At 41.9% G+C, this 12431-nt stretch overlaps 1 protein-coding gene across 1 annotated transcript; it reads left to right on the top strand.

Moving 5' to 3' along the window:
• Window positions 1-644: 644 nt before the first annotated feature.
• LOC148193841 (uncharacterized) lies at window positions 645-8775 on the top strand. The gene is made up of 4 exons (XM_088099516.1): window positions 645-1943; window positions 2115-2260; window positions 2390-3179; window positions 8542-8775. Exons 1-4 carry the CDS (start codon window positions 645-647, stop codon window positions 8773-8775), a joined length of 2469 nt encoding a protein of 822 aa, XP_087955642.1.
• The last annotated feature ends 3656 nt before the right edge of the window (window positions 8776-12431 follow it).

Here is a 12431-nt window from a genome sequence, read left to right on the forward strand (position 1 = left end):
AGATTGGATGGAAGGGTGCACAGAAGTGGATCCCCTTTTTCTTAGCATACATCCTAATTGAAGCGTGTTTGACTTTTGGTGCATTCCAATTACCAACTTCCATAAATTTTTATTTTTATTTCTTTTGCTTAATTATGTGCGTATGAGTTGGTGCCTACTTGAGTTTATGGAATTGTCAGTTTGATACTTTTCGGTTTGTTGCATGTTCAATTTGTTCTAAGCAATTTTCATTTTAATGTTTTTAGTCATATTAGGTTGTGTTTGATTTTAAAGTTTAGATTTAGTTTAAGTGCATTCACAAAATCTTCAAAACCCCCCCACTATGTGTTTGACCTAAGACTCGAACCACATTTGGTCCTTGAGAGACGACCTAGGAGTCACTTCCTAGTCTATACTGCATTCTTTTATGCACAACTTTTGTGGGAGGTGCGACCCTCTCATCAAAATGGCGCCGTTGCCGGGGACCAACGGTTCGGTCTTAGGTTTTTGTTGTGTTAGTGTCTTTTGTGTTGATAATGTGTTGTTGGTGTGTTGTGTTTTGTCTTAAATGTTTGAGTGTGTGTGATTGGTTTGTTTAGGTTGTTTTGTGTGTTCAAAATTTTTGTGATATCGTTTCATGATTTTAGGGTGTTCTGACTTAGTGCATGACTAGGGGAAATCCTGGGCCTATACCACCCTTTGATCCTGAGATTGATAGAACTTTTCATAGGTTAGCTAGGCATTCTAGGAATTTATCTTTAGAGTCTGTTTTTGAGTCTGTTCCATTGGATACTGTGCATCCCACTGCTGAGTATTTTGTGCATACTGCATCTACTGCATCTGTTGCATCTGCACGTGACTCTGATTCTGATTCTGTTGTTTTTCACACTGAGAACAATATGGCACAACCTCCACCTCGCGAGAGGACTTTTAGGGAGATGGCTGCACCTGATTTCGATATCGAAAGCTTGTGCATCCAATATCCTGATGAGGACGTTCCATGTGTTCTCAAGACTGGACTGATCCATTTGTTGCCCAAGTTTCATGGTCTTGCAGGTGAGAGTCCTCACAAGCATTTGAAGGAATTCCACATTGTCTGTTCTAGTATGAAACCACATGATGTTCCTGAAGAGCACATCTTCTTAAAGGCATTCCCTCATTCATTGGAAAATGTTGCTAAGGATTGGTTGTATGGTTTGGCGCCTAGATCTGTCACTAGCTGGGATGATCTGAAGAGGCTGTTCTTAGATAAATTTTTTCCAGCAGCCCGGACCACAGCTATCAGAAAAGATATAACTGGGATTAGGCAGCTTGGTGGAGAGAACTTATATGAGTATTGGGAGAGATTCAAGACACTTTGTGCTAGTTGTCCCCACCATCAGATACCTGAGCATCTCCTTGTCCAGTATTTCTATGAGGGTTTGAACAACATGGACCGTGGTATGATTGATGCTGCCAGTGGTGGAGCTCTTGGAGACACCACACCTGCTGAGGCCAGGCAATTGATTGAGAAGATGGCCTCCAACTCCCAGCAGTTTAGCACCAGGAATGATGCCATTGTGGTGAGGGGCGTACATGATGTTGTTGCCCAGTCTTTATCAGCTGTTGAAAGCAAGTTGGAAGGAAAGATTGACTCTCTTACGAAGTTGGTGACACAGTTGACTACCAACCAGAAATCTGCAGCTCCATCTGCATCTGTTGCACGACTATGTGCTATTTGTCCTTCCAGTGACCACTATACAGATGCTTGTCCTTCTTTGCAACACTCTGCTGCCTCTGATGCGCCTCAGGCTTATGCTACAAACATCTACAACAACAGACAGCAACAACAGCAAAATCATGACTTATCCAGCAACAGGTACAACCCAGGGTGGAGGAATCACCCCAATCTGAGATGGAACAATGCGCCACAGCATCAACAGCAGACACCACCTTTCCAAAATGCTGGAGCACCTAACAGATATGTGCCTCCACCTATGCAACAACACCAGAGGCAACAACAACAGCAGCAACAAGAGGCACCTGCCCAACCACCTGCCCAACCTTCCACTTCGTCTGAACCTTCATTGGAAGAGTTAGTGAGACAGATGACTATGCAAAACCTGCAGTTTCAGCAGGAGACTAGAGCTTCCATACAGAGTCTCACTAACCAGATGGGTCAGATGGCTACTCAGATAAACCAGGCGCAGTCTCAGAATTCGGATAAGTTACCATCCCAGACTGTGCAGAACCCAAGGAATGTGAGTGCCATAACCCTTAGATCAGGGAAGCAGATTTTTGTGCCTTCAGAGCCCGCTTCTACACCTACACCCATGCCTGCTACTTGTCCTAGAAAGAACGACCATGACAGTCCGAGCAAGGCATTTGAGGTGGGTGAATCTTCTTCTCCAGCCGGTGGTTCTTCTTCAAGTGGATCTTCTCCCTCTTCCACCACCACCGCTGCCGCACCTTCTCCATTGGTTGACCGACCTATCCCTCTACCATTCCCTTCACGGGCACTTCCTAGCAAAAAGATGGAAGATGTGGATAAGGAAATTCTGGAGACCTTCAGGAAGGTAGAGGTGAACATACCTCTACTTGATGCCATCAAGCAGATACCGAAGTATGCCAAATTCTTGAAGGAGCTGTGCACACACAAGAGGAAGATGAAGGGAAATGAGAGGATAAGCATGGGAAGGAATGTATCTGCGCTCATTGGTAAGTCGGTCCCGCACATCCCTGAAAAGTGCAAGGACCCAGGTATATTTTGCATTCCTTGTGTGATTGGAAACAATAAATTTGAAAATGCCATGCTTGATTTGGGTGCTTCTGTTAATGTCATGCCTTTATCTATATATGCATCTTTGTCTCTGGGTCCTTTGCAAACCACGGGTGTGGTCATTCAGTTGGCCAATAGGAGTGTTACCCACCCAGCAGGTTTCATAGAGGATGTCTTGGTTAGGGTTGGTGAATTGATTTTTCCTGCTGACTTTTATGTTTTGGAAATGGAGGAGGGATTCTCTCATGGATCCGCTCCCATTATCTTAGGCAGGCCATTCTTGAAAACTGCCCGAACTAAGATTGATGTGTATGCTGGAACTTTGTCTATGGAATTTGCTGATATTGTTGTTCATTTTAATATCCTTGATGCAATGAAATTTCCAGCTGAGGACCATTCTCTGTTTAGGATTGATGCATTGGATGACATTATTGATAGATATGTTGTTGATGATTTTGATTCTTTGCATAAGAAAGAGCATTCTTTTCTATCTTCTCTACATACATGCATTGAATCTGAATTTGAGAATGAGGTTGATTTTGAAGAGAATTTTGATATCCATGATGTTGATGATGTTTTTGATATGGATGATGTTGATAATGTAATTGTCATGGATATGGATTTGGAGCATGATGAGATAGGTGTTCCGCCTTTACCTGTGAATTCTTTGGAGTCAGAATGCACTAACCACTTTGTAGGAAGTACAAATGAATCTGACTTGCAGGCACCTACTCTTGAGTTGAAACAGCTCCCAGATAACCTCAAGTACGTGTACTTGGAGGATGATGAGAAGAAACCGGTGATCATTTCCACCTCCCTTGATTCTGTTCAAGAGGAGAAGTTGCTTGGTGTGTTGAGGAAGCACAAGAAGGCCATTGGTTGGAGTTTGGCTGACATACCTGGTATTAGCCCATCCACATGCATGCATAGAATTCTTTTGGAAGATGGGGCAAGGCCAGTGAGACAGCCACAAAGAAGGCAAAACCCGGTGATCATGGACGTCATCAAGAAGGAGGTGACCAAGCTTTTGCAAGCTGGGATCATCTACCCTATTTCAGACAGTCAGTGGGTTAGCCCCATCCATGTTGTGCCCAAGAAAACTGGCCTCACTGTAGTGAAGAATGAGAGGGATGAGCTTATCCCAGCTAGAGTGCAGAACAGTTGGAGAGTCTGCATTGACTATAGGAGGCTCAACCAAGCAACCAGGAAGGATCATTTCCCCCTGCCATTCATTGATCAGATGCTGGAGCGCCTGGCAGGTAAATCTCATTATTGTTTTCTTGATGGTTTTTCTGGTTACTTTCAAATAAATATTGCGCCTGAGGATCAAGAAAAAACCACATTCACCTGTCCCTTTGGCACTTTTGCCTATAGGAGGATGCCCTTTGGTCTATGCAATGCCCCTGGTACCTTCCAGCGGTGCATGCTTAGCATTTTTAGCGACTTTCTTGAGAATTGCATAGAGGTGTTTATGGATGATTTTACTGTGTACGGATCCTCCTTTGATGCATGTTTAGACAGTCTGGAAAAAGTTTTGAAAAGATGCATAGAAACAAACCTTGTTCTCAATTTTGAGAAATGTCACTTCATGGTTGGACAAGGTTTGGTTCTAGGGCATATCATTTCTGAAAAGGGAATAGAGGTAGACCCTGCTAAGATATCTGTGATTTCGCAGTTGCCTTACCCCTCTTGCGTGCGAGAGGTGCGATCTTTTCTTGGACATGCAGGTTTCTACAGGCGCTTCATCAAAGATTTCAGCAAGAAGGCGCTTCCTTTGTCCAGACTGCTGCAGAAAGATATTGACTTCTCTTTTGATGACAGATGCAAGCAGGCGTTTGATTGCCTGAAGGAAGCTTTGACCACCGCCCCTATCATTCAGGCACCGGATTGGACAGCCCCATTTGAACTCATGTGTGATGCGTCTAATTATGCATTAGGGGCTGTCTTGACACAGAAAATTGACAAGCTGCCGAGAGTGATCTACTATGCTTCACGCACTTTGGATGTTGCCCAGGCAAATTATACCACCACTGAAAAAGAGTTGTTGGCAATTGTTTTTGCCCTTGATAAGTTTAGGTCATATTTGCTTGGATCACCTGTTATTGTGTATACTGACCATGCAGCTCTAAAGTTTCTGTTGAAAAAGGCGGAGTCAAAGCCTAGATTGATCAGGTGGATGCTACTGCTCCAAGAGTTTGACTTGCAAATTGAAGACCGGAGTGGAGCACGAAATTTGGTTGCAGACCACCTAAGCCGGATTGAAAAAGCTGATGATGAAGCTGATGTGTTGCCCATACAGGATACCTTTCCTGACGAGAGTTTGTTGATGATTTCTTACTCTCACCCCACTCCTTGGTTTGCACACATTGTAAATTATTTGGTTGCTTCTGTTTTTCCTCCCTTAGCATCACGTGCTCAGATTGCTAAAATTAAGAGTGATGCTAAGTATTATGTTTGGGATGACCCATATCTGTGGAAGTTGTGCAGTGACCAGGTTACTAGGAGATGCATTCCGGACCATGAGATTGACTCGGTCCTGCAGTTTTGTCATGCCTCCTCACCTGGTGGTCATCTGGGGATACAGAGAACAGCTCGCAGGGTGCTGGACTGTGGTTTTTATTGGCCTTCCATCTTCAAGGATGCGGAGAAGATCTGCAGCACCTGTGAGCCTTGTCAGAGAGCAGGAGGATCAATTTCACAGAGACAAGAGATGCCTCAACAACCTATGTTGTTCTGTGAGGTGTTTGATGTATGGGGTATAGATTTCATGGGTCCTTTTCCTGTTTCTTTTGGTTTCTGTTATATTCTCCTTGCTGTGGATTATGTTTCAAAATGGGTGGAAGCTAGAGCCACCAGGACTAATGATGCTCGGGTTGTTGTAGATTTTGTTAGATCTCACCTCTTTTGCAGGTTTGGAGTGCCTAGAGCAATTGTTAGTGATCAAGGAACCCATTTTTGCAACAGATCCATGCAAGCCTTGCTCAAGAAATATGGGGTGACGCACAGAGTTTCTACACCTTACCACCCCCAAACAAATGGGCAGGCTGAGATCTCTAACAGGGAGATTAAGAGGATTTTGGAGAAGATTGTCCAGCCCAACAGGAAAGATTGGAGCAATAGGTTGGACGATGCTCTTTGGGCTCACAGGACAGCTTACAAAGCACCGATAGGGATGTCTCCTTACCGGGTTGTTTTCGGAAAAGCATGTCACCTACCGGTCGAGATTGAGCATCGGGCATATTGGGCTGTGAAGATTTGCAACTTCTCCATGGAGCAAGCTGGAGAGGAAAGAAAGTTGCAACTGAATGAATTGGATGAGATCCGATTGGAGGCATATGAGAACTCGAAGTTCTACAAGGAAAGGACAAAGAAGTTCCATGATAGTTCTATTGTTAGAAAGGACTTCGAGGTTGGCCAACAGGTTTTGTTGTATAACTCTAGACTCGGCCTCATGGGTGGTAAGTTGAGATCAAAATGGACTGGACCTTTTGTTGTGACTAATGTTTATCCTTATGGTGCAGTAGAGATCCAAGGTCCATCTACAGCTAAAAGCTTCAAGGTGAACGGGCATAGACTAAAGCCTTTCCTCAGCAACCCTTCTTTAGTGGATGTAGTGGTGGAGGAGACGTCTTTGGTCCACCCCACCTATCCTCCCATCTGACTCAGGGAGTTTCTTTTCTCCTTCCCTCCTCACTTTTGTTGCACTTTGTCGATATCTGATGATTGTTCTGATTGTGACACACTGAGGACATTGTGTCGTTTAAGTGTGGTCTATTAGGGGAGGTTGTTTCTTTGTTCATGTTTCGGTTTTTATGTAGTTTGTTGTGTCTTGTGTACAGTTTTGCACGTTTTTCGTAAATTCTGGATTGGGGTTAGGTTGGCAGTTTTCCTTCACTTCATTGATACTCTGAGATGTTGGATTCCTTGTTTTTCTTTGCTTGGAAGATGATCATGATGTTTGAGAGTTGAATTGATTGTGACACAAATGCCCTGTGTGAGAATTTGAGCCATTTTATGTTCTTTCTTGTGTGTGATATGTCTCTTGATTGCTTGCACATATGCCTTGGCTTGACTCTTGTTGATAATTCTTGATTGATATGCATGTTTGGAAGTGATAAAGGCAATTTTGTTCTTGAGCCTCTCTAGCCAAATAAGCTTACCTTGTTTTAATTCTTTGATAACCCATTTTGAGCCTATACTTTCCACCATTTCCTTGTTTTGAAGCTCATACACTAGCCCTCAGTGAAAAACAATGATTACCTTAACCATAGGGAATTTTGGAGCTTTGGAAGTGTTTTGGGAACAAGTGTGGTCTCTTGGGGGTTTCTGATGAGTTGGCTAGTTGGTTCCTATTCTTGTTTTGCTTTGGTAAATATATGTGTATCTTGTCTTTTACAGTTTTGTTTTGAAAAGAGAGAAAAGAAAAGAGACAGGATGAAAAAAAAAAAAAGAAAGCAGAAAAATAGTGAAAAAAAAAAAATGTGAATAATTGTGAATAATGGAGTCAAGAAGAGGATGGAATTAGAGGTTGTGGGTGTGTTTGTATGTGTTTACACTTGTTCCCCATTGCTCCTCTGTTCCTTATGGTTTGTAGCTTCTTATCTAGATATATCCTCCCTTGTCCTTGGCCCCATTACAACCATGAAAAGACCTTTTGATTTGAACATGCATATGTGTTTGAGTGTTGATATTAGAGGCTTGCCAAGTCTGTTGTTGTTTGCTTTCTTGAGTGCATTGAGTGCATTGAGTGCATTGAGTGACATTGATTTACCTTAAACACTTGAGAGAAACACTGATTGTGTGCATCTGTGAGGCTCTGTTGCTGTTGATTCATCTCTTGAACTGATTGACTGCTTTCCTTGTACTGAATTGTTTGGATGATTCTTTGAGTATCTGCTTTTGTTGACTCTGTGTTGGATTCTGCCTATACCTTTTACCGTCCAGAATTTTGTGAGAATTGTGCAACTGTGTTTCTGTTTTGGAGTCTTTGTTGTCTGTCTTTCGAGTCTGTGTCAGCTCCCTGATGTTTGAGTAGTTCCCTGGTTTTCGTTTTAGTTTTGCCCAGGAGTGCAAAAGACTAAGTGTGGTCTATTTTGATGAATCGTTATTTCTTGAATTAGATTTAGTTTACTGCACTCAAATAAACCAGGGAATTGTGTTTAATTGTTTGTTATTTCCCAGTTTTCCGAATGCCGCTTAATTTGGTCGGAAATTTGTAATTGTGCTAATTTGGATTTTCTGAGCTGATTAAGTGCATTTTTTTGAAGTGCAGGAAAATTTCGGAAATACATTTTGGGACATCAGGAAGAATGCCGAATAAATTCAAGATTCCCCACACAGACATTTTTGAATTAATTAAATTGTAATTCAGTAGTTTAGAATTTTTGGATCAACTCTTATATTTTGGGTCAATTTTTGGTAAAGTAGATTAGGCCCAAAAGTTGAGATTAGTGACTTAGACTCTAGGGTTTTTGTGTGGACCCCACCCTCATTAAAGGGGAGACACACGGCCCTTAGGTTGAGCCGCCACTTGCATTTTTTTTTGGCCGCTGCTTACTAGTTCCTTTTCTCTCGGTTTTGAACGTTTTGGGAGAATGAATGAAGCACTGATTTTTACTCTGATTTGCTGATTACTCATGGCTCTTTTCATTGTGGTTCATACATTTTGTATTGTCCAGCGTTGCATTGTGATTGATTAGTGAATTGTGTATGCTACGGTCACTGGATGAACACTGTCACGACTCACATTAGGAATGAATGACGGAACGCATTTTAAATTCTTGAAGCATGTTTTCCTTCTTTAGCTAGAAGCGTTGATTCACCTGGTTGGAAGAAGCGCACAGCAGTTGCACGGTGAAGAAGTGGTGAGCACGGTCAAGCAAGGAGAAGGCTGGAATGCGTTCGTTGCTGTGTCTCGTCCAAACATAGGAGATTTCGGTCATCATTGCCACATCCAGGAGCAGCTGAAAACTTCAAGCAAGTGTCACAGCCTTGGAGTTGGAATGAACCAAGAGGTGGCACGGATGGTTGGAAGATAAATGTGATTTATCTTTTGGGAAAAGCAGTGCGCAAAGAGAAAGCCAAACTCACGGGATTTGGCAGCTGGATGGTGATGGTCTAAGTAGCAATGTGTTGTCACGACTTGGATGGAAGAGCAAGCACACATGGCGTCTTGGTAGAAGCTTGCAGCAAGCACGCTATTGAGCTGGAAGAGAAGTGGAAGCTGGGTCCACGCGGGCTTGAAGAGAAGTGCTGATTGATTCTTTTTATTAAGAGGAAGCGTGACTTACATTGCTTTAGATAAGAAGGAGCGCATGTCACGGCCCTGCTGGAAGAAAAGGGAATGATTTTTGTTTTATGAAATGAGAAGTACATTAGGTGGGAGAAGATGGGACGTTGATGGCTTATGTGGAGTGGGAGAAGAGAAGCACTTTACAGCTGGTTTGTTTTGGTCTATGAAGAAGTTCATTCACGTGAAGGAAGAGGTGGCCCACGGTCATTGATACAATTCTTTATCCTTTAAGAATGAATGATAACTTAGATAAGAGAAGCCCGAAACAGTGATTGAGATTGGATGGAAGGGTGCACAGAAGTGGATCCCCTTTTTCTTAGCATACATCCTAATTGAAGCGTGTTTGACTTTTGGTGCATTCCAATTACCAACTTCCATAAATTTTTATTTTTATTTCTTTTGCTTAATTATGTGCGTATGAGTTGGTGCCTACTTGAGTTTATGGAATTGTCAGTTTGATACTTTTCGGTTTGTTGCATGTTCAATTTGTTCTAAGCAATTTTCATTTTAATGTTTTTAGTCATATTAGGTTGTGTTTGATTTTAAAGTTTAGATTTAGTTTAAGTGCATTCACAAAATCTTCAAAACCCCCCCCCCCACTATGTGTTTGACCTAAGACTCGAACCACATTTGGTCCTTGAGAGACGACCTAGGAGTCACTTCCTAGTCTATACTGCATTCTTTTATGCACAACTTTTGTGGGAGGTGCGACCCTCTCATCACAGAGAAAAGCAAGGATTTCCAACCAATCAGAGTATCAATGAAGTGGAAGACATATTTACAACCCAAACAAAGTCCAGAAATCAAGAGAAACATGTAAAACTGTACACAAAACAAAACAAAAACTACCTAGAAAAGAAAAAATTTAACACGGAAAACAAAAACTATCAAAGAAAAATCAGAATCTCCCCCAATAGACCACACTTAAACTACACAGTGTCCTCAATGTGTCACAATCAGCAGATCAAACAATCAGAACAGTCAACAGATCATGGACAAGTGCAATAAAAGTAGGGAAAGGGGGAGAAGAGAAAAAGAAAACTCCCCTGATCATGGTGGCAGTTGCCAATTTTGGACTTTCAGGGAGATGTCTTCCACCACAGTATCCAGCAAGAAGGTTTTGAGGACGAACTGCTTCATCCTCCAGATTTGATCTAGCAGGGAGATATCATCCACAGCTGGATTTAAGAAGCGAAGATTGTTGATGAGCAGGTTCAGCTGGTGCCTATTGATCTTGAAGCTTTTGTCAGTGTTAGCACCTTTATTTTCCACTGTGGGTGTTTGTCTATCAAATTCATGTGTACCTCCTGCAACATGGTTAGTGCGATGTGTTTCCAAAGAAATGATATGCAGGGGTATAACACCCAATCCCAGTGTAACAGGCTGAACAACAGATATACTCTCAGAACATGAATCAATTTCAAATTCAAAAGCAATATCAACAACAGACTCAGATTCATGTTCAGTGCATGGAGAATAAACATTTGGATGTGATAGCAAAAAGTGGTTCTCATCATGCAGAGAAGGACAATTAAGAACAGACTCATCAACAATATAATCATCAACACACCTATCAACATCATAATCATGCATCGCACAATCATCAACAGAATAATCAATTTGGAATAGTGGTGGAGGATGAAAATGGTCTACCTGGCTCAAAATTGCTGCTTATACCTGCCTGCTCCTCAAAATACTCATCACTCTCCTCAGGTGCAAGAGTAGGGACATAGGATGATGGGAAAGTAGATGGCACCATAGTAAGTTCATGACTCTTCTCCCCATCTTCTATGTTGATGCCACTATCATCATCATCTGGAATCTGAACAGTCTGAAATGGTAACTCTGAATCTTGAGACTGTTCCTCAGTGAGTTGAGTGGCCATCTGCCCTATCTGATCAGTCATACTCTGAATGGCAGCTCCTATTTCTTGCTGGAACTGCATGTTCTCTTGCCGAAACTGAAGGTTCTGCATGGTCATCTGCTCCAACAACTCCTGCAATGTAGGCTCAGAGGTAGAAGGCTGAGGAGCTATTTGGGCAGGAGCATCATATTGCTGACTTTGGTATTGCTGGACTGGTGGAGGCATACAAGTACTCTGGAATGGTGGTTCTTGATAATGATGTTGTGGAGCATTGTACCATCCCAAGGTAGGGTCATTCCATCCAAGACCGTTGTCGTATCCATCTTGCACATGGGAGAATTTGCTCAGAAACTGATGCTCAAGATATCCCCAATCGGTAACGGATCTCAGAGGAAGAGAGTCTTTCCAATCCTTAGCTGCTCCTTGTAATGAATGCGGAAATGCGCTCAAGAAAATGTAATCAAGAGGGACATCTGGAGGCTTCATTGAAGAGCACATGATGTGGAGCTCCTCCAAATGTCTGTGTGGGCATTCTCCTGCAAAACCATGAAACTTAGGCAGCAAATGTATCAGTCCAGGGGTGAGATCGCAATGAAGATCATCCTCCTTAAGTGAAACCGGCTCACAAAGAGCACTCTCAGAAATTAGAGGATGAGTCATATTGTTCTCAACATAGAAATCAGCAGAATATGAATTACAATCAGAGTAACATGCAGAAGGAGAATCATAATCAGAGGCACTAGCAAAACAAGCAGTATTCACGAAATCAGAATAGGTAGACATGGAAAAAGAAAAATACTACAAATTACAAAACAAATAAAACACAACACCTTTATACATGCAACACGCACACACAAAACAGAACATCACATCACATCACAACACAAGACAAAACACAACACACACAAACACAACAAAAACCTAAGACTGAACCGTTGGTCCCCGGCAGCGGCGCCATTTTGATGAGAGGGTCGCAACTCCCACAAAAGTTGTGCATAAAAGAATGCAGTACAGTGCTAGGAAGTGACTCCTAGGTCGTCTCTCAAGGACCAATTTGGGTTCAGTCTCAGATCAAACACGTAGTGGGGGGGAGTTTGTGAATATTTTTTGTGTTCGAAACGAACTGAATTAAAACTAGAAATTAAATACAACCAAACATAATTGAAAACATAAGGAAAACACTAGAATAAAACATTCAATGCTTAATTGTTTGGACCAATTAGGATGAATTGGTAAAGCTAAAAATGAAATGCTCATTGTATTAAACAACATAAAAGAAAAGAAACGAAATAGCATTGGAACGCATCAACACTACTAAAAGGAAAATAAAGGCATCAACGGTAAAAGGTATAATGCAAACTAGAAAAATGCTAAATGCAAAATTAATATATAAAATATAAGAATGCAACTTGTGTGTGAAGCCCAAAATAAAATCCCAACGCTTCTTCCAAATCAGTAGACCACTTCATGCTTCTCAAAAGAAATTGAAAGTGCAAATGATAGCTCTCCTAATATATTTTTTACCGTGCTGCATCACC

This window comes from Vigna umbellata, chromosome 9 (genome assembly GCF_029865625.1).
Source record: "Vigna umbellata cultivar VRB3 chromosome 9, Vumbellata_1.0, whole genome shotgun sequence".
In the NCBI taxonomy this organism is placed as follows: domain Eukaryota; kingdom Viridiplantae; phylum Streptophyta; class Magnoliopsida; order Fabales; family Fabaceae; genus Vigna; species Vigna umbellata.

Excerpts from the sequence above, each read along its gene's own strand:
- LOC148193841 (XM_088099516.1), top strand. The coding sequence starts at position 645 with ATGACTAGGGGAAATCCTGGGCCTATACCACCCTTTGATCCTGAGATT. Across the intron at positions 1,944-2,114 it reads CTGGAGCACCTAACAGATAT|CAGAGTCTCACTAACCAGAT; the intron begins GTGCCTCCACCT and ends AGAGCTTCCATA. Across the intron at positions 3,180-8,541 it reads ATGACATTATTGATAGATAT|CTAGAAGCGTTGATTCACCT; the intron begins GTTGTTGATGAT and ends TTCCTTCTTTAG.